Genomic DNA, 26,594 nt, shown 5'->3' on the forward strand with positions numbered 1-26,594 from the left:
ATTTGTCAAAAAGACGACTAAAAAAGAACCAACTAATATTATAACGATTTGGTGAAGATATATGTAAGGGAAAAGGAATAAAGGGACATCAAGACTTTTTCGACATGAGTGCAAAAGTTTGACTTATTGTCATTAACTAAACTCTAAGCAATACTAAGCTTAGGTTGTCTTCATATTTTCTTCCACATCCAAAAAACAAGAGGGAATACTATTCCTAACACATGACTAATTACTATCTTTTTAAGATTGTGATTTGGGTATGACCCAATGTGTTCAAAATTAGGATAACTTATATTGATATCTTTTGATATTAGATTAAAATATACAAATATTTTCTATCTTTCGTAAAATTACAGCTACGATATTGAGGTTATAGTTGTAATTACAACTACATGATTTATTTAGAGGCAAAACTCAAACAAACGTCCCACCTCTTAGGAGGTATTGTTGCAATTTTACAAAAAAATAGAGGATATTTGTATAGTTTGACCTAATTAATCCCAGGAAGTTTCAATATAATTTACCCCCAAATTTATAGTTCAATGCAGTGTTTATAATTTGCAAGTTGCAACGCATCCAAATTGATGTATAGTTCAAGTTTTGTTTACGTCACATTAGAATAAAAAGAGAAATCAAAATAACAACATTCGAGTTAGTACGGTGAAACGTGTACGGTTTGCGCACTATTCTGTCTACTAATTATGCACAAATTATTCTCCTACCAGCAAAAATGATCGATTTTTTATATTTTACTATGCACTATAAAGTTAAGTAGATCAAGCGCTATGTAGGCATGGAAAATATTCAAATTTTTTACTTCATAAAAAATCAAAATTTTGTAAATTGTAATTCGGTACAATTCATAAACTAACACCAAAATAAAATACATGCAAAAACGAAAGGAGTAAAAGTTTGAATTCTTTTATTTTTTATTTAAATCGAATTTTTATCTACTCCCACTATTGTAATAAAAAGAATAAATTATATCTATACCCAATAAAACTAGATCCACTTACACAAATACGTTATGATATTTATAAAATTACATATACATTCTTGAGAGTGTATTAGTGCAATGTACATCGAGTATTTGTATAAAGTTTCAGCATTATATAATGGGATATGGACTTGTACTAATCATAATTACAACCTCAATGGATGTTAATATAATTTATTTTAATTGCATAAACAATAAATGGATCGAAATTCATTGTATTAGACAAATAAAGTTAGAAGACAGAACAGTACATGTAAACGATATATTGTACGATTATCATAATATTAATGTTGTTAGAATTAGACCGAAACTTAGAAAATGTGGATCATAACAGCATTTCGTGGATTGAGATGATTAAAGCGGGGACAACGTAATTTTTAGATAATGGTATTTAAATATGAGCGGCAACCTAAGGCTAATTTCAACATAGGGACCCAATTTGACTGAAAAATTGAAAAACGTAAGAAAGAAATGTAAAGAGGACAGGTTGCAGAAAGCAAATATTTTCTTGGGATTTGGTTAACTGCAAACCAATAAATTAAATTTCATATCACCATCCAGTTCTGCTGAATTATTTTTGGAGATGAACTTAGACCCACATATGGCATTTTTTCAGTTAAAAACGAGTGTACGAGAAAACCTCTGCTGCTCCTTTTCCTTTGTCGGAAGAACATGTAACTGCTGAATATTTTTGATGTTTTATGATCAATTCTACCATTGTTTATTCTCAAAGAAAATGGCGTGCAGTAATATATAGTTGGGGTAAAATATTTTTTGGTCCTATAAAATAAGGGTGGAAATTTTTTTGGTACCACAACTTTGGCAAGTAACACTTTTAGTCCCATAAAATTTAAAATCACTCCTTTTTAGTCCCAAATAATGCCCTTTTAGTCCCAAAAACACAACACACACGACTTTTTGGGACTAAAAATGCGAGATTATGAGTTTTATAGGACTAAAAACACCTGCTATAGTTGTGGTACCAAATCAAATTATGTCCTTATTTTATGGGTCTAAAAAAGCATTTTGCCCTATATAGTTGATTTAGAAATATCAATTTATTGAATCAATGTTTGAATTTAAATGTATTGACTGATGTAAATAATCGAATTTGATTAAACCAAAAAAAAAAAAAAATAAAGTACATATAAGAGAATATGTTGGGAAAAATACAAGCAACCCCCTGTAATATTGCAAATGAGCAAATTACCGTCTATGAAAAAAAATAATAATTTATCTTCTTGTATTTTTTAAAATGCAGCAACTTAACCCCTTGTATTTTTTTAAATGAAGTAATTTATCTTCTTAAATAAAAAAGATAAATTGTTTCATTTCAAAAAGCACATGGAGGTAATTACTACTTCTTATCATAAAAAAATAATTTATTCATTTACAATATCATATTAGATAAATTACAATACTTTACATTGAAAATTATATTTGAATTTAGAGTTAAGCAATAAAATGAAGTAATTAAATATTTGTCACAAAAAAAAATAAATATTACATGTTCCGCTATATTTAACATTGTCAGAGGAAAATTTATGTAAAAATTTAGTTTATCCATCATGACAAAAATATTTATAATAACTCTGAACTATAACAAATATTTTAGCCACATATACAAAAATCATAATAAAAAAACATCACCATCCTGGTAACTGACTATATAATACTGCTATCTATTTTACTCAACCAAATATGTCCGTTGTACAGACAAAACAGTCGCACACCATAACAGCAAAATGCAACCAATACAGCTCCAACAAAACGCAAGCAGAAAACATAAGATCACATGCCTTCAAGATGTCAACAACTTAGCAAACTCTTTCTTGCCTTAATTAAAGTTAATTGTCTCTAATTGAGGTTGCATTAATAGATTTTGTGATGGAAATATTTTACTCCAATGGTTAAAACTGAGGTTTTATTAACAAGTTTAAGGTCATGAATTCCAATTCAATCGGACGTTTGAGTATTTATCTCATTTTATGTGAGTTAAAGTAATTTGTTTAATTTTTTTAATCAGGTTGTTTAATGGTTGAATTAATGCATTTCTCATTTTATTAAAATATCGAACCACTTAAAAAAACAAAAAGAAAAGAAAAAAAATGATGAAAATGCTAACGAATCCAACATCTTGAAGTCATATGCATTATTGTGTTGCCAAAACTCGAATCATATGCATTATTTTGTGGCTATTGACTTTGGATTGGAGGATTTTATAATAAATTTAGTATGACTTCGCGAAAAGTAAATGGAAGCTTAAAACTACGATAGTACGACACCCATTTTTCTAAAAAATAATCTTCAAATGAAAATACAGAAATTCTTTGGGAGACTTTATAAAAGCTAAGCATGTTTTAGAAAAAATTACCTGAAAATTTCATTTTATGAAACTAAGGTATCATTCAATAGCAAATAGCTTATGACGAAGGAAGAGCGATGGAGGAAAAAGATATTGGAGGCCCAAAGAGATATTTCGAGGAAAAGAAATTGGGAGAAGACCACACATTTTTATGGTTGTATGTATTCACTGAATTGATCATAGAAAAATCATGCTATCCATATCTTCTAGTTAATTTTGAAGGGTAAAAGTAATTTTTATGATGGGGTTCTCTGACGTTTATTACAATTACAACTACCCCATTATTATTTGAAAAATTATAAATATTCTCTTAAAGTTATACATATATACCCTAACAAATACCCCCTTCAGACAGCTCATTATAGGAGGTATTTGTTAAGGTACTGAAATTTCAGAGATATATTTGTAATTTTTTAAATAAAGAGGTGGTATTTGTAATTAAGGCAAACCTTAGAGGAACCCCTTGTAATTTACTTTTATATTTTATCGAATATTAGTATAATACAAAATTAACATATTATTTTTAATTTATTGAGATATTGGCATAATTAAGTATTGCATCTCTTCCAAGAATAGGGAAAACCTCTTAAAAGATAAAATTTAGATAAATAACGCTTTATGTTAAATTGACAGTTTTAACCTTATCTTGCCTTTTGAGTAATTGACAGTTTTAACCTTATGTTACCTTTAGAGTAATGGTCAACTCAGGTGAAAAAGTAATTTAAATTAATTTTCACATAAACAAGTGGTCATTAATTATGCACTGTTATCTACTTTAATCTCAAGGATGTTTGGCTAAATTTATTTGAAACATCTTATAAGTTTTTCCATTTTATAAATTTATTTGAAACATCTTATAAGTTTTTCCATTTTATAAAATATTTTAAGAGCTTAAATATGTTTTTTTTTTAAATAAGCTCTTAAAGTGTTTAAATAAATAAAATGTTAGATGTTATAACGTTTGGTCTAATAGGGGGTAATTTGGTATTTTTTTCTCACAGAATGTCTTTTTACTCATTTATCATATCACATGGGGTAAAAATGCACTTTTTTCCTACAAAAAATAATGATATATTTCAAGATTTGTATCTTTGTTTTTTCACCATAAAAAATATAATATTTAATCATAATTAATTGACATGGTGAAAAAAATAATCATAGTATAATTATTAAATACAGACACATAACGTTTGTTAGTTATAAATTTTGCGGGTGTGGTTAAAATAATTTGTATTTCTAAGAATATGTTGAATTATTTAGTAAGTAGGTATTTTGTTATTCAACTATTACTTTGATTTGAAATATTCTTGTTATTTATTGACAGTTATTATAAAGTCTTAAAATTTACTTTCAATATAACAACATAAGGATAATAATTAATCAAATACTATAGTTTTCGTTTATGATTTAGTTCTATTTTCAACATTTTATCAATTAAAAATTAAAAAAAAGGAGGACAAGAGATAGCTGAAAATTCAAGATAAAAAAATACACAAAAGATGAATCCAACATGGATCGGTTCCATGCAAAGTTATGTAATAAGTTAATATAAATAAATAAATCTTCATTTTCTGGTTCTGATTTAAAAAAAAAAAAAGAAAAACAAAACGAAAATGTCAGAGGGATTTGAACCCACGCCCTCTCACGAGGACCAGAACTTGAGTCTGGCGCCTTAGACCACTCGGCCATCCTGACTTTTGTGTGTTCCTATTTATACAAGATACTAGGCTATATAAATACAAGTAAATTTACTTTAATAAAACCATATAAAATTGCTAAAATTTAGATTATTTCAAAATTCCGTGAAACTTAAACCTTGGAGAGAAATAAAATTGGATATGTATAATACCTCTTTAGATTCCAATTTCGTTGCCGTCCAAAATTGAGCAAAAAATTAAAAGTATAAGCGCAAAATATGTTTTTTTTTTTATTCTATAACTCATATATAATTTCATGCCATCTCTTTTTGCCTTCCCACTCATAATACCGGTATATAATTTTTAAAAAAGATAATTAAATCGAAAAAAAACTACTACGTCATTAATCATTGGTATAATTTTCATTTTATTTAAACAATATAGTTTAGAATAAATGCACAATAATACTTATTTTGATTAATAAAAAATAATTTTGTTCTTGCTTGATGAATATTTTTACTAATAAGATTTTTTATGTACTAAAACTATTTGCGTATAATATTGACTTGTTTATTGTCTAATATAAAATAAAGAGAAATAATTTCAAACCGTTATTTTTTTCCTCCCCTTTTCTTTTGCATTCCCCCACTGCTTTTCTTTCATTTGAACTGAACGAATTCTAAATATTTAATTAATGTTCTTTTGACTTGATTGCTTTTTTCTTAAAATATTATGTCACTTGATTTATTTCTACTGGAATTTAATGATAAAATAATTACATCATCCTCTTTTAAAATTATGTGTAATAACATGAATTTTATATGGTATGAAAAATATAATATTTTTAACATTTATTTTTATTCAATAAATAAATCTCTATATTAGTTAAATATATTCCTATAGTTATAACCTAACTGAATTTATTCCTCTCATTTGAATTGTTTTAATTATTCCAGCCTGAATTCAGATTATTAGTTTAGTCAATTTCAAACCTCCTTCCCCGCATTTGATACTGTAATTAAAATTAAGAAACCGTACTTCAGGTCTCGTGAAATTCAACTGGACCACAATTTCTTGTAACAGTCTAAGTAATGCTAGTTAAAAGTTTTCAATGTTCGAATGATTTTCAAAATTCCAGACGGCAAACTTGTATTAGTCGAGGAATAAATTCTGGCAAAAAAACTAATGATGATGTCGAATTTGCTGGGAACTGTAGATTGTGATAATGATGTGTGGACTGTCCAATTGGAGGAGGATTTACAAAGTTGCAGCATTAATTAAGTAGCTAGCCACTGCCCACTGGCCACTCAGATCACTCAAATTATATCAACCAGAAACTCTGTCAGAAGCTTCTCTTACACTATGATGCCCGCTTCTATTTGGGGTAATGTATTCTATAATGGGCACATGACAATCCAATGAATATATATTTGTATGTATACAATATTTCACATATTTTGTGCCATAATAAAATATAATATCAGTGACAAGACATGACTTTGATGATTCTTGAACTTATTGTAAAAAAAATATATATATTAAACAATGTAACAATTTAATCTTTTTATAATATAATTATTAGCGAGTGCCATTATAGATAATTATATAAGCATAATAAATAGATTGTAGAAAATACGATGGTAGAATCGTAAATCAATATAAACGTCAATTTTATAATCCAACAAAATTTATATCTAATATATATGTATTAATCATTTTGTACATGTTAGATTATTGAGTACGAAAGTGAAAGATTTTAGGATTTTCAGCTCCGACCATATAATGAAAATTGGAAGATTGTAGGAAAATTGATGTTGGATTATTTTGTAACTTGATACAACCAAATCGATGGTGTGTATTCTTATGACTGCAGGATTTTAGGGGGGGTCTTTAATCACGTTTTACAAAGAAAACTCCGACAAAAAATCAATGTTTTTCATGCATGTGTTCCATAAAGAAAAGTGCGTTGTATGAATTTTTATGTGGCGGTTATCGGAAATTAACTAAGTTGGATAGTGGATCATGTCATAACACTGCCATACACAAATGAGCCACGAGCATGGCTTATGTCACGCGTTTTTACTGTGAGAAACATAAGTGGCCATGTCTATCCACTGTGATTGTGAAATAATATGTTAGACAAAATCACGCTTATGATAATCCACGCCTATGCTAATGTTATGCTCGCTACAATTTTAAATTTTTTATCTACAAAAACCCTTTAAAATTACTATGTAAACACGGCTTATCAATCAGCTAAATTTTAGCCAAAAAAAATTTGTCCAACAAAATATTATCACTAGGTCATTCATCATCGTTATACTTATGTCACTTATTATTTTTAGTAACAATGTTAGTAACACAATTCTAACCAATTTTTGCTAATGAACAGAGATTGAGAGTTGAATTATTTAAAATTATTTGTAATACAGTTCAAATTGAGAGTTGAATTATTTAAAATTATTTGTAATATATAATTATCCATACAAAATCCAAAAAAATTATGACCAGAGATTTTAAATTCTTAATTTCAAATCCATTAATTCAGATGTAGACTTAAACATAAATGTACTTTAATTTTTTCCCCCTTCCAATCCATTTTGACTATACTAATTATTTACTACATTAATTTGGACAATTTTGTAAGGATATTCAAACTGTAAGATTAATTTTTTTTTATATGTTTAATGCTATTAGAATATTTTCAAGAAATTAACTAAGTTATTTGATATTGCACGGTAAAAGCAATCAAAACTAGATAATATTAATTAAACATTTTAGCTCAAGAAATCAATAGAGTAGTGTGAATAACAACCCTCATATATATATATATATATGTATATATATTGGATATTATCAACAATTATCTCAGAATCTCACTAATTCATTTTGTTTAAATCAACAACTTGGTGCAAAAAGAAGAAACATTGTGATGACTAGACTAAATTTAATAAGTTTTGTATATCAATTTTGTTAAAAAACAAAAAAAAAATCGAATCAGAATCGACCATTTCCTTTTATTAACTAGCCACAACATAATTTTATACAGAATTCGATCCGTCTTCAACTTGTGTACTTAATTATTCAAATTAAAACCTAATTTGACTTGACAGTTTACCACACATTAGCCTATTTGAGAAAATTTACTTTTAAAAATTAACAAACTATAGGAAAAATTAGAAAAAATAGCAAAAAACCAAAATTCAGGAATATTTGGTATATATATTAAACCCCCCAAAAAAGGTCTAAATAATTAAATAATTGATTTTAAAGTTAAAACTTTTCTTTGTCTTTTTTAGCATTAATAATTTAAAAGCACCTCAACTCACGTCTTTTCTCATTTTTAGTCTTTCTACCTTTATTCGAAAGAATTACAAACAAATTCATCAATATAAAATAAAAATATATAAAATAAATAAATACATAATAAAGATTAGGTAAATGCCAAAAATAAGTTGTCCTTTTCCTAAATTTCCCAAATAGGTTATTTTGTAATCATAAACACCAGTCTTTTCTCCACTCCACAATTCAGCTTGAAGGAATCTGGGGGGGCTACCGGCTGTTCCGGTTAGCCAAGAGCAACCCAGCCAGCACTCGTGCACTGCCTACTTATAGCCCACTTTGCAACCTACACTTTCCCATTCCCGAGAGATTGCCTTCATGTCCCAACCCCCGGAAAGCTTCCTCATGTCCTTTTGATGAGGATTTGCTTCTCCCTTTCTATATATAAAGAGAGAGAGTTTTACTTCACTTTCCAAGCATCTTTATAGCACTTTGAGATGGAGGCTAAAGGCTACACACTGGACGGCACCGTCGACCTCCAAGGCCAGCCCGTGCTTGCTGTCAAGACCGGCAAATGGAGAGCTTGTGCTTTTCTCGTTGGTATGCTTCTCCATCTCTTCTTTCTTACTAATTTCATCTTAATCGATCAACACAAACCATCAAAGTAAGAAAAATTAGAATTTATTTTCAAAAACAAATGAAGGCCGATGCGTTCTTGTTGAGTTTATATTGATGCTTGTTGATTAATGCGTTGTTAATGCCAGACAAGTCTGTTTTGGTTAGTTCAGGAATTTTCATTTAAAAGACCGTTTCATATTCGGTATTTCTTCTGCAGGATATGAAGCTTTTGAAAGAATGGCTTTTTACGGAATAGCTTCAAATTTGGTGGTGTATTTGACAACCCAATTGCATGAAGATACCGTTTCGTCTGTAAGAAACGTTAACAACTGGTCAGGATCAGTGTGGATCACTCCAATTCTCGGTGCCTATATTGCTGACTCTTACTTGGGTCGATTCTGGACCTTTACGATTTCTTCCTTGATATATATCATAGTAAGTAAGTCATACATGAAGAACTATTTTTTCTTTCTTTTCACTCTCGGGTAAATTTAAGATTTTTATTTTCTTTGAAATTTTATTCTTTTGTGGGATTTAATTTTAAAATTGATGATGAATTAACTTTTTGTATTTTGCACCTACGTGCACCATAATTTGCTAGAACATTTGGTTGGTCAAGAATGGTGTGTACCTACTCCGATAGGCCAATAGATGAATGGGATTTTTTGGTTGTGGGGCCCAAGGGTAGTGGCTTTGCTAGTGACCTGTAATGACATTCACCACACGTTGATTTGCATTTCATGGGCTATCATCTGCTACAAATAAATACACAACAATCAAGTGGAGTGAGGAGGCTGATGTTTTAATTGGTTGGGGACTCAAATATATGTTGTTTTCATATTTTCTCCATCTCACATTTATTTTTAATATTATTTATTTGACCATATAATAAAATTTTTTTATTTATTTCTTTAAAATAAATTATTTTGAGTCACGATAGTTTTGATCTTATTATAATATAAAAGTATGCAGCAAATTATTATTAGAAAAAATTAGTGACACATATAGTGACGAATTACTAAACGAAACATAGTGACTATTAATTATATCTATTATTTCTATGCACACGTAACTAATTGTTTATAGTGTCATGCACAATTCTTTTTTTTTTTTTCACGAATTATGGCTAGTGGAAACATTTAGTTAAATGTTGTTGCTATTAAAATCATGGAAAATTTAAGTTATTCCAATTGAATACATATAATTAGTAACATTTTTCACATCATTAGTTATGTCTTTCGGGTAATATTCTCTTTTTCTGCAGTTGCAAAAATCCACTAAAGAAAATTAATTTTTCATGAAACTTTGTCCCACTTAATATAAATTTATTATAATACGAGTTTATTATAGAATTGATGTATCTATCAGTTTATTAATAGATATGTAATCATGTGATCACCGTTTCTATCAAATAGGGAATGGTCCTATTGACGATGGCGGTATCGATCAAATTCTTGAAGCCCAGTTGCGAAAATGGAGTATGCAGCAAGGCCACCTCCACACAGATTGCATTTTTCTACACATCTCTGTACATAATAGCCATAGGGGCTGGCGGGACAAAGCCCAACATTTCCACATTTGGTGCAGACCAATTTGATGACCTAAATCCCCATGAGAAGAAGCTCAAGGCCTCTTTCTTCAATTGGTGGATGTTCAGTGCCTTCACCGGTGCACTATTCGCCACACTTGGCCTTGTTTACATCCAAGAGAACTTGGGATGGGGATTGGGGTATGGAATCCCAACTGTTGGCCTTATACTGTCGATTATCATTTTCTACGTCGGCACCCCATTGTACCGGCACAAGGTGAGGAGGACTAGGCATCCTGCCGGTGACCTTTTCAGGGTCATCGTTACGGCCTTTGCCAATGCGAAGCTTATGCTGCCCAGCCATCCGTCCGAGCTTCATGAGTTGGACCAGCAATATTACATCACTACAAGAAAACGTCGAGTCCTCCACACTCCGGTGTTCAGGTTAGTTAATTCTACATATGATTTCTTTTCAAGAATTCTCTTTGTGTTCGTGTCGTGAAATTTACTATATGCTGTTTTGGTGCATAATGCATGTGAACGATGTGAATTTACAATTTTAGTCCTATAACTTGGTGGGAGTACAATTTTCCAACTAAAAAGACAAAATTATTAAAATATTAAAGTTATAAGACTAAACTACAAAAATTAATTTATGCAGGACCAAAATATCACATTTTAAATTACATGATAAAATTGCAATTTTCCTGTGAAAGATTTGGGGAGGGAGGCTCATTTGGATTGAATGATGCAGAATTAGTCCACCAAAACTAAGGCATGAGTTATCTAGTTAAGACATGCTTGTCTTATGGCATAAGATAGGTCGGGATGTCAATAGATCAGGTTTGAAGTGTGTTCAATTAAATTTGAGAATATTTTTCTCAATTTTTTTATGTCATGTAAGGTTTGGTCGAACCTGGTGCATTGAATTCCTCAAAACCTGCTTTATAATTTTAAAAATATTAAAAAATATATTTTTTTAAAGTATTATTTTTCTTAAAAAATATTATTATAATTTATAAATATGAAAAAATAATAGCTTTAGCAAAGTACTAACTTTATTGTTTGAAACATTAAAAATTACAAGCATATTTGTTACATTAAAAGTAATATATTATTATTTTGATGTAATGAACTTTATATATGAATAATGTGCAGGTAATATATCATATATACAACAGACCATACATAATAATTTTATAAATATGTAATATTTATTTGAGACGGATTCAAACTTTTTATTCATATTAAAAAATTAAAACTCGCATCGCATCAAAAATTTCATTTATAATTTCAAAATTAGCCTCACACAAGATCGTCCGGGGCAGGTCCGGGTTTAACCCTGACCACCATCCCTAGACACAAAATTGTGGCTGATTGAGGAGATGCACAATTTTTGTCCGAGAAAATGTAGACTCACATTTTGGTAAATTGTTGAAACAGAATTGGGAATTTTGATTTGTCCTTCACATTCGAATATATGGTTTTTAATGTACAACAAAAAAATAATATTTTTTTAAATTTGACATAGTTATAAATATTTTCTTGTTGTTCAAAAAGTTATAAATACGCCCCCTTGTCATTTTAACATTAGTCCAACGAGCTCATTCTGTTAGCCTTTAATCTATTTTTTTTAGCTAACCAAAATGCCTTTCTGGATTATGATTCACAATCTTATATATTTTTAAAATTTTATAAAATATTTTTATAGATTAATATACTCTTTGGATTATTTATTTTATCCAGCCTAAAGTTTTTTTTATATTTTATTAAACGTTCTATTTTTTTTAATCATCACTGGTAAAATGGCAATGTACACCCATCTAGGCGCTACATAATCATTTTATATTTAAGGGGATATTTGCGATTTTATAATATCGAAAAAGTATTCGTAATTATATCAGATTTTATGAAAAATAGTTGCAATTTATCCAAGAAATAATTCAACTAGTTAAAGAAAAAAAATGACCATTTGAATTTGGAGAGAAAATTGCAATTTTCATTCTGTATTTTAGAATCAATATATTTTTTTCTCTCATTAATTAAACCTTTTTTTATTAATAATCTCATACATTGTGAAAATTTTCTTTTAATATTCTTGACGGTAAAGACACGTAAATGAATTTGGACAAGGAATCTGAAGTCATGACACTCTAGTTAGTAGAAGTATCATAAGAGGATGGACTGTCCTTGAACTCATTGATTGGAAGGTTGGACCAATCTATTGCAAGTATAATTATGACAAAGTAGGTTACTCCCTAGCCTATGCCAAAAGTGCTGCCCCCTTCACCAATCCATTGCTGCCATGTTCCTCCTTAACTTTTGCATAAAGTGCATGTGTAAGTTGCTCCTACTACAATCAAGGACCATTTTCACTCACTATTTCAACACACAAACCTTATCAATACACTAACAAAATATCTACTCACTAACTCTTTTAACTCTATTTTTGTCCATTATGATCATTGGATTATAATTTTTTAAAAAATACAATTTTGATCCTATGACTATAAACGAGTGATAATTTTTGTTCTGACAAAATATTTTTTTTATTCTATAAAATAAGGACAATTTTTTTTTGTACCACAACAATGGCAGGTGATGATTTAAGTCCCGTAAAACTCAAAATCATGTCTTATTAGTCCTAAAAAAAATCACCACGCATTTTTAGTCCCAAAACACAACGTATATGACTTTTTAGAACTAAAAATACGTGATTGTAAGTTTTATGGGACTAAAAGCTACACCTGCCATAGTTGTGGTACTAAAACAAATTATACCCTTGTTATATGGGACTAAAAGAAATTTGCCCATTGTAATCCTGTCGATATTGAATTTGGCAGTTAAGCCATGCAATTTAAAAAAATTGGCATATTAACAACAAAAATTGTCGGGAACTGCGAGGGGCAAAAATATTTGCAATTTTTGGTGGATTTTGCCTGTAATATGCCATTTTTTTTTAAATATAATTGTAGGATTTATTTATCAAATTGAATTTCAGAAAATTAAAACTGCCACCTTATATAATTACAGAATTAAAATTGTAATATTGTAATAAAATCATAGTCAGCAATTCTAGTACAACAATTGGTAGCCTAGGACAGGGCTTATCCCATTGTGTTGGGAGTTGGTTGCAACCACACAACATTAATTATTGCGAATAATTTCTTCAATAATTAATATGTAGAATTAATGGTCCAAACTCTGAACAAAATGGCTGGAAGAAATGGGGTCAATCTACACAACCCCAATCTATGGGCACTCCAAAGGGGTACGAAAATAACATTTGCATTTCGTCTTATTAAGACATCCCAAAGTTTTGGGAGCACATCCTCGTGTTATTATTGAATAGGGTGCGTTTGGCTGGATCGACAATGATATTACTTTATAACTGTTTATATTATTTTAGGTTTGTTTGCGGTATTAATGGAGAGTTTCTATAGTACTTCCTTACTATATTAATCTCTTGCTCTTTTAATATAAAAAACCACCTTTCTTATTTTCAACATGAATAGATATATATACGTCACGTGTATGTAGATGGTCTAATTGCATTTTCAATTTTGTATTTATATTTATTTAGCATGTTACTTCAGTGACTTGTTAGACTTGTAAAGTAGTCATTCATCACTTCTTTTAATTTTACGGTTTTAGAACAAAATTGGCCGAAAAATAACATTATAACTCAGATCAAATTTATCCTAAAATTACAAAATTAGAGAAGGTGCATTAGAACCATTTTACAACCCTAAGAAAGTACAGGACTAAAGTGTTGAATATCTGTAATTACAGGACTAAAAATGCATTTAAATTAGGAGTATGTAATTTATTTTATTTAGGAAAGATTTTATACATGCATGTGTATACATTAAATGAAATAGAAAATATAATATGATTTGAAAGAAAATATTCAGTCGGTTCATTATTATTAACACTACAAGAAAATGGTTTAATAGTATCGAAATATAATTAGTGTCTAGCTAATTGGCATGTAAAATTGTCATTACTAATCTGCATTATTATTTGATACAAGAAATTTACATTTAATTGCTAACGAATTTTACTTGCTAATTAACTCAACACAACACAGATATTAACATCAATTTTTTTCTTTACTATTAAACTATTTTCTTGTAATGTAAAGTTTGTGCACAAGAACATCCATCATCATTCACATTATAACCAACTAATCCCAAAATTTTCCAGGTTCTTGGACAAGGCAGCAATCAAGCAAGAAACCGGTAGTGTCAGTCCCTCAAGGAAACCATGCACAATTACTCAAGTGGAAGGGACAAAACTAGTCCTCGGCATGGCCATGATATGGCTAGTAACCCTCATTCCCAGCACCATCTGGGCTCAAATCAACACTCTATTCGTCAAACAGGGCATCACCCTCGACCGCCACTTCGGCTCAAACTTCCAAATCCCGGCAGCCTCGCTAAGCAGCTTCATCACACTCTCCATGCTGGTAGCCGTCCCTCTCTACGACCGCTACTTCGTCCCCTTCATGCACAAGAAAACCGGCAACCCTAGAGGAATCACCTTGCTGCAACGGCTCGGAATCGGGTTCTTTATCCAAATACTAGCCATTGCAATCGCGTACGCAGTTGAAGTCAAGAGAATGCATGTCATCAAAGTGCACCAGATCAAGAGCCCGGAAGAAATAGTCCCGATGAGCATCTTCAATCTTCTGCCTCAATACGTGCTTCTAGGCGTTGCCGATGTGTTCAACGCCATCGGCCTGCTGGAGTTCTTCTACGATCAGTCACCAGAGGAGATGCAGAGCCTCGGGACGACGTTTTTCACTAGCGGGATCGGTGTGGGGAACTTCTTGAACAGCTTTCTTGTGACGGTGGTCGATAAGATGACTGGGAGGAATGGGGGGAAGAGTTGGATAGGAAAAAATGTGAATAATTCACATCTGGACTACTATTATGGTTTCCTTCTGATACTGTCAACTCTTAACATGGGAGCTTTTGTGTTGGCGGCTAAGAAGTATGTGTATAAAGTAGAATCATCAGATGAGATCAAAGAGGGATCATGTGTTCAAATGGAGGGCAAAGCCTTGGACTTGTCCCCTTTGAGCTTGCAAGTTTGATCTAATTAGCATTTAGATCATCTTTATATAATAATTATAAATTAAATGTATGTAATTTTTAAATTTTTGTATAGGCAAAAATGCCTATTAACTTTTCATATGATGATATAACTTTTTATGTCAATTAAGAAATTATTAAAATTGTAAGTAATTGACTCCAATAAAAAGAAAAAAAAAAGGGTAAATTACATTGATACAGTTTGATGTTAGGCCAAAATACACAAATATCCCCTGTCTTTTACAATATTACAGCTACACTTTGAGACTATAATTATAATTACAACTACACTCCCTGTTCGAAGGAAAAATTTACACAAAAATACCCATAAAAAATATTACACTAATTTGCACCTTTGACCATTACTTATAATATTTCATCTTGCAAATTATACATCATATGAATTCATCTGTTGTATATCAATATGTTACTTTTCTTTCCTTCAAAAATATTCCAAACCAACCGAACTACTTCTTTAAAGATAGTCGGGATAATCCTAGTTTTCTTTTAGGTTTAATTATACGTACTGAGACTTTTTTTAAAAATATGAAATTGTATTTTTTCACAAATAATTTTAAAAAAATTACGCTTACACGTTCCATTTGAAAATTTATCGTTTACAATTGTATCCTTCCGTGAATATCTAAACGTAAAATATTGAACTCAATAAAAAGAACTAAAAATACATAAACTTCTAATTTACTCCTCATTCAACATTCTCTATACATAACTTTCTTTTATATCTTCAATTACCTTGATTCATCCTCTCAACTAAAAATGAGAAACACGTTTACGGAGCAAATTTTTGACTCACGTTTATCTCTTGCAACCTTAGTCTTGATACCCAAAAACGCGTGCTAACGCAAAGGCGCATTAAAGCTGCGAGACCATAAAGGTGAACCCACCAACATGCTTACAACTCACGCGACACTTACATATTTTTTTGGAATACTCCATATACTTACATCATTGAATCCTCACAGAGTGATGATGGGATAAGAAGAGACGACGCATTAATACAACAACGTTGGACTAAAAACTGTCAGCCCACACAAGTTGATGGTAGGAACTATATATATATACATTGTATGGCAGAGAGGGCAGTGAGCAGTAACATTATTGAACTACATTAATGGTGTGTGAACTCGTAGAATATTTAGGTCAAGCCTAGGTTTCGTCGAGTTCCCTTTCATGAAGAAATGAAAGCAAAAAAAATTGCATTTTTATCTCCAACAAGTTAGTCGCTTTGTATTTTTAGTTTCATTATTTTTTAATTCACCATATATAATGTATCTCATAACTTCAAAAAAAATTGTAATTTCACTCCCAAGCTTTAGTTCCGTTGAGGAAAAACTATAATTTTAGTCTTATAACTTAACGGAAATGACATCTTTGGTCCTGCACGAATTGAATTTACAATTTAGTCTTGTAACTTTAAATATTGATCATTTTAGTTAATTTTTGATAATTCGGTATGAAAATTACATTAACTTGCACATGATCCAATTAAATTACGATTTAATCCTTTAAATCAATTCATTAGGAGCAAAAATGCCCACTCCCCTAAATTACAAGACAAAAATTGTAAAAATTTTAAAGTTCAGGACTAAATTGCAAGGATTAATTCGTGCAGAATAAAAAAAATACAACCCACTAAGTTACAAAACTAAAGTTGCATTTTTTCCAATTTATGATGAAAACAATCTTATATAATTCCCTAGTTTCAAGACTTAATGGAATCTGTTAGGTAATGCTCTCTAAATTATTGTGTTCTTTATTCTTGTGATTGTTAGGGTTCAATCCTTAACAATTGGTATAGCATTCATTCTTAATAGAATTGTAAACCTTTTAAAGTCATGACATGCAATATGACGAGTTGAAAAATAATTAAATAAAAATTATAAAAATAATAATTTATGAGATGTAAAATATAATTTTTCTCAAGGTGGAGTTAAAAGCGAGTTCTATATACAATCTCTCAATTGACTGAAGCCCAACCACAAGAAATTTGGTGCCCTCATCATCCCCTTTCTCTACGAGATTCCCACAGAGGACACAGGATATGTTCGTATACCACCTATTTAAGAGTTGATTGGTTAGAACACACTGAACTATAATTCATTTGTCCCATGATCGAGCTGCAAGATTCTGCGGATGAAATTGTTTTTATCAAATGGGTTCAACTTTATTGACCTCCAATCGAGTTAATATAAAAAAATACCATTAATTTGGATTGGTTACAAAAAATTCATGAAAATTTTAATCTGAATCAAGTCTGATCAGTTCTGAACTAATATATAGTTTATAAAAAATGATTAATCACATGGAAATTATAATTATACTTATTATATATATATTTGATTCTATTCGAGTCAAACTTAATCAAGATGAGAATTTTTCAATGGTCTGTCGACCTTCAAATTTGTTGAAAAATCTACAAAGCAAGCATATTGATTATAAATAGTGGGTTAGAAAAAAAAACAAGGGAATATATATAATAAGTTGGTGAGACAGAATTGTGCACCAAATTAATTAAAAACTAGAATATTATATATGTTAGTGGTCTTTGGGGAAACTTTTGTTGATAAAGAAGGGTGGAAATAGGTATGTTGGGTCATTAATGGTCAAGAATGCATGATTTGGTGGGTATGGAGCTTCAAAAAATGGGTGGGGCAAAAAGGACCACAATCCATATTGTATTGGGTCAACTAGTGGAAGATGGATATTTTTTGTTTGGGAGAGATGGACGGTGGTGTGAGTGCGGGTTTGGATATGCACAAGACAAAATGTCACTCACCAGTGAAAATCGTATTTTTTGTCTCGTATGTTTAGGGTCATTTTTTATTTAGTTCTATTTATTATGTGTCTTTTTAGTCTTATATATTAGGTTTGTTTTTCTTTTAATTCAATTTATTATAATTCTCCTACATTACATTTTATAAGTTATAATTCTTTTTATTTTTAGTTCTCACATGTGTTTATCATCTAATAATTAACAGGGTATCAATAGTTTCACATACATTTTTCGTACGTTTTTCATTAATTATTGAATGAAAATGTACATGAGTACTAAATTTGAGATTATTTTTTATTTATGGAATGTAATATAAAAAAATTTAATTATATGAATACTAAAATTGAGATTATATTTATTACGTGATAAATTTATTTATATGAGAGGTGAAGATCGACATCAAGGAGACAAAAGATACCCATAGGGATAATGCAAAAGCAGTGGGATTGACATGAATATGTATATTGGAATCTCCGACATACTAATCATGCAGACTTCAAAAATACAGCCAGTGGCTGAGAGTAGACCCATTAACAGTTTTAACATGAACCACTTCTTTTTTGTCTGTTCAACTTCAACTGGGAGTGTAATAGCAGTAGATCATGTTATTCACCAATCACATCCTGTCTGCCCATAGACAAACTATCACCACTGGGATCAACCTAATTTAAGGGAGGTTGGTAACATACAGTAAAACCTTTATAAATTAATACTTTATAAATTAATAAATTCTTTAAAATAATAAAATCCTCCGGTCTGTACTTGGGTCTTTGTAAAAAATCATCAAATTCGATAAGATAATAAAATAATAATTTTTCGGAAAATTTCTTTATAAATATTAGGTCCCATTAAAATTCTAAATTAATAATTCATAAATATTACAATTATAAATATTATGATAATTTACTAAAATATGAAATCTGTAATGCTTTACGCATTTGATCATTCATGGATGATTTTGCGATGTCTTTTAGATGAGAAGACATGGTTGGGTGTTATGAATTATTTTATTATCATATTGAGATTTATGTAGTATATGTTTCATTCATCATGCATGAATATATTTAATTGGTTATAATAGTTATTTAAGTGCAACGAATTAATGTAAACATGTATATTTAAGTAATTCCAATGAATTGATACATGTGTCTATGAATATAATAGTTAATTCTCGCATGAATATAATCAATGAAACATATATGAATTCATTTATTTTCAATACATATGTACTAAATTTGCTGAATTTAAAAAGTCTCTCTTTTAATTAATAAAATATTAATTTATCGATAAATTAATATCTCTCTAAATTAATAAAATTTCATGGTCCCAAGGTTATTAATTTATAGAGGTTTTACTGTACTTGTTTTTGTGGTGGGGAATAAATTATATATTAAAAATCGGCAAAATAAAAGTAAGAAATGAACAGAAGTTGAAATTGCAGAGTGCTTGTAAAACCAACTCAATATTTTAAATTTTTATAAATAAGTTGCAGAAGTTGGTAGAGCAATTTATAATTTTTAGCTTAAATTAACTTATCGCAATTTAGTCCTGTAAATTAATTTGTGTAGGATAAAAATGTCAGATTCCTTAAGTAACAATACTAAAATTGCAATTTAATTGGGTCATTTTCATGGAGCAGAAGCAATCGAAAAGTAAAAAATAACGAGAACACATCTCTAATATTTCTGAAAAACTCGAGATTGAAAGTAAAAATAGCTTATTATTGAACGAATATATGAATCTATTGGCTGGAGGTGGGCTGTAGCTACATATAAATCCACCAACGGAAAGTATCATTTACATTTAGGTATGAAACATCAGGACTCCGATTTTCCCATTTTATTAGGCCCATTTGATTGACTGAATGAAGCATAATAAGATACAAAATTGTGACGTGAGTTCAATATGGCCCAGCCCGGCCCAAGATCAAATTCGCCAATAAAAGCTGCTAGCTGGCCGAGTCAGGCCCATTTGGGATCGGACTGGTTCATAACAAATTTCAAATATTAGTACCTAGGATCCAGTTGGAATGAAATTACTTTTATGACAAATTTGCCATTTATGAATATTTTTGTTTTAAATTACTTATTCAGATATTATTGAAAATGTTGAATTCAATTGTATTACAACAGTATTTTTATAATTAATTATATAATGTTATTAGCAATTTAGAAGCATCTCATATCTATCGAAATATATATATATATATATATATATGAAAAAATTATTTTTTACATCAAAGTTTATTAACTCAATAGATATATAGATAATATTTTTCTGATTCAAACAACCAAATAGATTAATCTATTCAATCACAATGCATCTACCATTGTTAATTTCTTCAATACTTGATCAAAGAAATATTTTAAATTAATAAAAACAATTAAATGTTAAACTGATATAATTTTTTTATTACATGCATACATACTTCTTTCTCAATACCAGAAAGGAAGTATTTAAATTTAATAATAATTAAAATTATATATTAAACTAATGTAAGAAAAAACTAATTAAAATTGATGTACAATAAAACTAAATCCTAAAAAATGAGAGTGTAATTATGTTTTATAGTAGTGTTCAATGGACTAATCCACCGGCTTCTATATATATGTCGGTCCCCTTCTCACTATTTCACGTGTTAGATTCCTTGGTCCTGTGCCATGCCATTCATACGCCTAATTTTATAGTGGAAATTTGGAAATCCTCTTATCTTTCTACTATTAACTTTATACTACTGTCTCCTCCCCCTAATAAGACTGTTAATTATATAATTATATTAATTTTTTTATAAATTAAATACTTTGTCAATATAATTAATAATTATAAAATAAATTACAATAAACTTACATAAAGTTAAATAAGTATTTATATGTTCGATAAAATTCAAATTCACGACTTTAAATTTGATCATAAGAGTTTAAAAAATAAAAAACTATATATTAAAAAAAGAGATGAGGAAATTAAGAAAAAGAATAAAATAATAATTAAATACATCATAAGTGTGCTTTTCAATTATGTAAAATTATAGATTAATCAAAATGGAGTTGGATACACTGAATTAATTAGTTATATATTTTCAAGAAAATTCAGTAAAATTATTCCCAAATTCAGAGGAAAAATAAGAATTTTTTTCCTTCTCTTTTTAAATAAAAAAAAAAAGAAAAGAAAAGTCTTATCCCAAGATCAGCAGCTACCGTTTGAAATCCCGAGAACTTGTACAGTTTGAGAAGATGCCCATTGCCCAGGGTTTTCGTATCAAAACCAATGGCTCCCACACCAACACCCTGAAAAGGTTAAAATCGTCAAATAAGAATCAGAGGCTCGAAAAAGCAACCAACAGAAACAATGTGGCCACAGGTTTTACACTAGAGAGAGATGAAAACCAAGGGGCTCTCTCAATGCGTATTTGCCAAAAACGCCCTCCACTTTCATCTATATATACCCTGCCATTCCTCACTTGTTCTCCCCCACGCTCACATTTCCATTCCAACTTAAGACATCAGCAGGAAGAAGATGGAGGCTGTTCAATCATGGATTTCTCAACACAAGCTCACCACCATTGGTTAGTACTCTACCCCCCTCCTTTTTTTTTTTTTTTTAAGATTTCATAAGGTTAGGTTAAAATATATAAACGATTTACGAATCACAAGCAGATTTTCAGAGGTTTGGTTTGTTGTACTCATAGGTGTTTGTGTAAATTTTTATCTTTTTAAATCAATTAATATACTAATTAGCCGTTGTGATACTCGGTCCTTACATATATATAATAAATAATCTTTTACGTTTTAAATATATCATAATCTATGTATTATATTTAAAAAAACAGGCACATTATGGGCTGGAGCAATGGGTACATCACTGGCTTATTCACGTGCAAGAACTCCTCTCAAGCCAAGCCTCAGGCTGATTCATGCCAGGTTAATTTTAGTTTTAATTTCTTTAATTATTTAATATTAAATATAATTATTTAGTATTAATTATTGAAATTAATATTATTGCACGTGATTAATAGGATGCATGCACAAGCCTTGACACTGGCGGTGCTCTCGGGTGCGGCTGCCTACCATTATTATGAGAAGCGTGCTGAAGAAAAAGCAACAAAATGAAAACGCGATTTATGTAGCCACTTCCATTCTGAGGAGTAGGGAAGGAGGAGGCCTGTGTTTCTCTATTTCCTAGTAATTTAGGAGTTGATCCCTACTGTTGTAGTAGCATAGCAGCTGAAGCATATGTACATATGTATTTTCTATGGATGTTGACGAAAGTATTAATGTTATATTCTTATTTAGTACTTCTTGTCCAGTACCCGAAGAAAATTTATTATTGACTACGGACTAAATGAAAATTTATTATTGACTATGGATTAAAAATTGTAATGAATAATTATTATTAATTATAATTAATAAAATTTAATACAAAAATTTAGATTATTCATTATGAAAAATAACTTTGCCATAGTTATGAGTTATAGTGAATATTTTTATAATGGCTTTTCATCATGATAAATATTTTAGTTACTCTTGTAAATATCACGGTTAATAATCTTTGTGTGAACGTAGTCAACAAATATTTATTATGATAATTTATTTATAATTATAATAATTAGTTATCATTAAATGTTAAATTTTTTTTGTGGACAGGTACCGGAGAATTATGTTTTCAAAAAAGTTAATAAATAAAAAAGTTTAGATAATTTATATTTTATGATAATAGAAAATGAATAGTTAACGATAAATAACTAAGTTTTAATGTGAAAATAATTAATAATAAATAGTATTTTTAGAAATTAAAATAAATTTCAAATCATATTATTAACTAATATTTCTTTTAAAAAAATAAATTATTTAGATAAAGATACACAATTACTTATCTGAATTTGGATAGAGATTAAAGGTAATAGATCAATATTTGGATAACATTATCAAGTTTAGGAATACTAGAAATCTTATTTTCATATATAAAATTATTTACTAATCCAAAATTTTGATTAACCAAAAGTATTATTTTTTTAAAATTTTGATATTGTGTAAGATAGCCTTGACATTTTAGGAGAATCCAAGAAGGCTCTCGGCCCAATAAACATGAAGCCTAGTAACCAAATTGGGCCAGCTTTTTCATTTTTCTCTCTATTTTTTTAATTTTAAATATAATATTTTGATTTATATATTTTATTTTTATTTATAATATATTCTAAAGTATATAAAAAATTTATTCATTATATGCACACAGGAACGACAAACTATAATGATTAATTGTAGTATTATGTTAAGCATGTCGTTTAATCAATCCCCCATAATCATTTCTTACATATGTATTTATTATTATGTTCATTTAAATATATATTTTTTAGTTCCTTTTGTTAATTATAATGAAAATCCTCGTCAAACCTATTGTTCTCCTACAACTACATATGGTCTTACGCATAGCTTTCTTTTGATGAAAATAATTTTCTTGATTAATTTGTAACATTTTATAACTTATAGTTTTTCAATTTATTGCTTACTCTTAGCATAAGAATGAGTCCAGTTTTGAAATATACCTACACACAACCTATGATTCACATAATTAATTATGAAAAATTGTGAATCCAAACAGTATAATCAATCAATAGTAAAATTAACTATTTTAAATAATCAAGGGTAAATTGTAATATACTTTCTGAAATTTACTATAATTACAAATACTCTCCTAAAATTAATAATTGTCTAACAAATACCCTCACGTGATAGTCCTTAGTAGGGAGGTATTTGTTGTACAACCGTTAAAAATGGGATATTTATAATTTTTTAGACAATAAGAATGTAATTTGTAATCATAGCAAATATCAGAAAGTTTAGATATCTCGTTGGGTCAAACAGCAACTTAGCTTATATATATATATATATATATATATATATATATATGTTAATAGTTGGGCAGGTTGGGCATAAGTTGCAATAGTTTGAGTGGTTTGTAAGACGTGCTTACCACATTTTTGCTGTTGCAACGTTGGAAAGTCTTTTTCTACTTCCTAACTTATATTCCTTCTTCTAATTATAACGTTTCCAATTGTTTATATACATCACCTTCTTCAAACCTACTCAAGACACAGCCAGCCAGCCAACCATAAACTCAAGTTGAATGACCGATTTGCCCCTCCCAACTTCCCTACTTTAATTTGATCCTAGCACTGTAGTACATTAATAAACATTCATGTGAGCACTAGTTTGGTCATTTCATCACACCCCTGATGAGGATGCAAGAACACGACCCTACTTAAAGCAATCACACTAAGTCTCCTAAGATAATTCTTTTTTAATCAATATATTCTCTTGCACATAATGAAAGCAATTATATATACATAGTGCCCTCTTCTTTCCAACAAAGAACCACTAATTCATATTAAACAAAACACTGAGAATTGATCAATATTATTATCAAGAGAGAGAGAGAGGGTTGATCAGTTCTTTCTAGGTGCAAGATCGATCGATGGACTGTTCTATTTGCAGCGCGATGCCGTACATTCTGAGGCCGCCAAGAAACACGATATGCGGAGCGTGCTACGAAGGAGCCAGAACCATAATCACTTTGACAAACAAACTGGAGAATGAGAATAAGGCCTCTGAGAAACCAACCACTAACAATCCTGTTTCTAAGGTACGTATTGAAGGTGTGCAGCCCTTTTGAGTTTTATATATGATGATGGAATTAACATTTTTGCATGCAGGGATTTGCAAATGCATTGAAATGGGTAAAAGAGATGAAGGAAATGGAGGAGGAGCTAAATGAGAAGATAATTTATCTAAGTGGATTTGCAGCTGCATTCAGGGATCATATTCACACTGATATTCAACTCAAGCCTGGAAATAATCACCCATCTATTCCTGCACATAGAGCTTTATTGGTACGGTAACAAATTCACCATCCAATCCAACCCCTTTATCAAACATTTTATTTATTTTTTATCATCTATACATATATATATATATATAGTCAGAGAATAATAGATATCATTTATACTGATAAATTGCACTTACCCCTCATTAAGTTCGACACAATTACAAACACCTTTCATTGTTTGAAAAATTACAAATACCCTCAATTTGTTTTTAACGTATATCTAGCAATGAGCCCTTCCTATTCGTCCCTATTAGGTTTTCACTTAATTTTTATGGTAAATTGACCAAAATATCCTTTTGGATTATAAATAATAGTCTTATATATTTTTTAATATTTTCTAGAATATTTCTATGGACTAATATGTTTGTGGATTATTTATTCTATCCACCCACAAATTCTTCTATATTAATTTAGACAATTTCCTTTTTTTTAAAAAAAGAAAAAACAAGGTAAAATATTAATTTTGACCTCACCGGAAGAGCTATTAATTATTTTTTATGTGTATTTGTAGTTTTGGTGAATTTCAACGAGGCAACTGTAATTTACCTATATTTATATATATATTGTTATTATTTGAATTAATGTACAGGCAGCAAGATCAGGCATTTTCAGAAACATCCTGGATTCGGACGAATGCAAAGCTCCGCCGAATCAGACAATAACACTTGCAGAATTGAACCACGAAGAACTGGAATCTCTACTGGAGTTCCTGTACAGCGGAAGCCTTCCGAAAGAAAAGGTGGAAAAACACGTTTATTCATTGTCGATCGCTGCGGACAAGTACGAGATACCATTCCTACAGAAGTTTTGCGAGCATCATATGCTTGGATCCTTGAACTCCTCCAACGCGCTGGATGTCTTAGAAATATCAGACACTTGTTCCAACCAATCTCTCAAGGAGACAGCCTTGAACTTCATTGTCAGGAACATGGAAGACATCGTTTTCTCTGCTCGATTCGACGCCTTTGCGCTCAAGAATCCTCATTTAACTGTGCAGATTACAAGGGCGTCTTTCATGGATATAAGGAACAGAAGGCCTGGTGTTTGAGTTTCGGAGAAATTAAAGTGTATATATAGGTGTCAATGTCGTGTTTTATCATTTGATTTTTTTCACTCAAGTGTCTGTCTGAAAGGCAGAAATCCCGGAAGGTGTATATATAGAGCTCTGCTTTCCCAGTAATTTGTGGATAAAATTATTATAATTAAGGCTTAAAAATGCAATTCTCGTTTCGTATCTTTTGCATTTTGGTATTAAAATCATTTATTTTCTAGGATAGTATATAGGTCGCATAATTTTTTAATTTTTCACGATTTATTAATCAGTCAGTAGTCGGAGTTTGCAAATACTGTCAAGAAAAAACATGTGCCCAGCACGTGTTTTTTTTCAAGAATCACATG

General features: G+C 29.8%; 2 protein-coding genes, 1 long non-coding RNA gene and 1 other non-coding gene across 5 annotated transcripts; 3 read left to right on the plus strand and 1 right to left on the minus strand.

The window, feature by feature from the left end:
• Window positions 1-4,976: 4,976 nt before the first annotated feature.
• TRNAL-CAA (transfer RNA leucine (anticodon CAA)) lies at window positions 4,977-5,057 on the minus strand. The gene has a single exon. It is a non-coding gene; the product is annotated as a tRNA-Leu (tRNA).
• A 3,566-nt stretch (window positions 5,058-8,623) lies between these two features.
• LOC105160818 (Major facilitator superfamily protein) lies at window positions 8,624-15,672 on the plus strand. Of its 2 annotated transcripts, XM_011078312.3 has the most exons (4): window positions 8,624-8,881; window positions 9,117-9,334; window positions 10,315-10,871; window positions 14,634-15,672. In XM_011078312.3, the coding sequence occupies exons 1-4, from the start codon at window positions 8,779-8,781 to the stop codon at window positions 15,523-15,525; spliced, it is 1,770 nt and encodes a 589-aa protein (XP_011076614.1). In that variant the 5' UTR covers window positions 8,624-8,778; the 3' UTR covers window positions 15,526-15,672. The 2 variants fall into 2 exon arrangements, with proteins under 2 accessions (XP_011076614.1, XP_088735993.1); XM_088879867.1 differs by lacking the exon at window positions 8,624-8,881 and having other exon boundaries at window positions 9,198-9,338.
• A 6,063-nt stretch (window positions 15,673-21,735) lies between these two features.
• LOC105160819 (uncharacterized) lies at window positions 21,736-22,608 on the plus strand. The gene is made up of 3 exons (XR_016065271.1): window positions 21,736-21,879; window positions 22,144-22,234; window positions 22,330-22,608. It is a non-coding gene; the product is annotated as an uncharacterized LOC105160819 (long non-coding RNA).
• A 2,017-nt stretch (window positions 22,609-24,625) lies between these two features.
• On the plus strand, window positions 24,626-26,417 carry LOC105160820 (BTB/POZ domain-containing protein At3g56230). Its single transcript, XM_011078313.3, has 3 exons — window positions 24,626-24,953; window positions 25,024-25,200; window positions 25,786-26,417. Exons 1-3 carry the CDS (start codon window positions 24,786-24,788, stop codon window positions 26,242-26,244), a joined length of 804 nt encoding a protein of 267 aa, XP_011076615.1. The 5' UTR covers window positions 24,626-24,785; the 3' UTR covers window positions 26,245-26,417.
• Window positions 26,418-26,594: the final 177 nt, after the last annotated feature.

The sequence above is a fragment of the Sesamum indicum genome, linkage group LG4 (genome assembly GCF_026168435.1).
Source record: "Sesamum indicum cultivar Baizhima isolate 11 linkage group LG4, ASM2616843v1, whole genome shotgun sequence".
Taxonomy (NCBI): Eukaryota; Viridiplantae; Streptophyta; class Magnoliopsida; order Lamiales; family Pedaliaceae; genus Sesamum; species Sesamum indicum.

What these genes read in the sequence shown, in the direction of transcription:
- LOC105160818 (XM_011078312.3), top strand. Translation starts at nt 8,779, where the DNA reads ATGGAGGCTAAAGGCTACACACTGGACGGCACCGTCGACCTCCAAGGC. An exon ending in AGCTTGTGCTTTTCTCGTTG is followed by an intron (nt 8,882 to 9,116) that starts GTATGCTTCTCC and finishes TTTCTTCTGCAG; the next exon opens with GATATGAAGCTTTTGAAAGA. An exon ending in CTTCCTTGATATATATCATA is followed by an intron (nt 9,335 to 10,314) that starts GTAAGTAAGTCA and finishes TCTATCAAATAG; the next exon opens with GGAATGGTCCTATTGACGAT.
- LOC105160820 (XM_011078313.3), top strand. Translation starts at nt 24,786, where the DNA reads ATGGACTGTTCTATTTGCAGCGCGATGCCGTACATTCTGAGGCCGCCA. An exon ending in CTAACAATCCTGTTTCTAAG is followed by an intron (nt 24,954 to 25,023) that starts GTACGTATTGAA and finishes TTTTGCATGCAG; the next exon opens with GGATTTGCAAATGCATTGAA. An exon ending in CTGCACATAGAGCTTTATTG is followed by an intron (nt 25,201 to 25,785) that starts GTACGGTAACAA and finishes ATTAATGTACAG; the next exon opens with GCAGCAAGATCAGGCATTTT.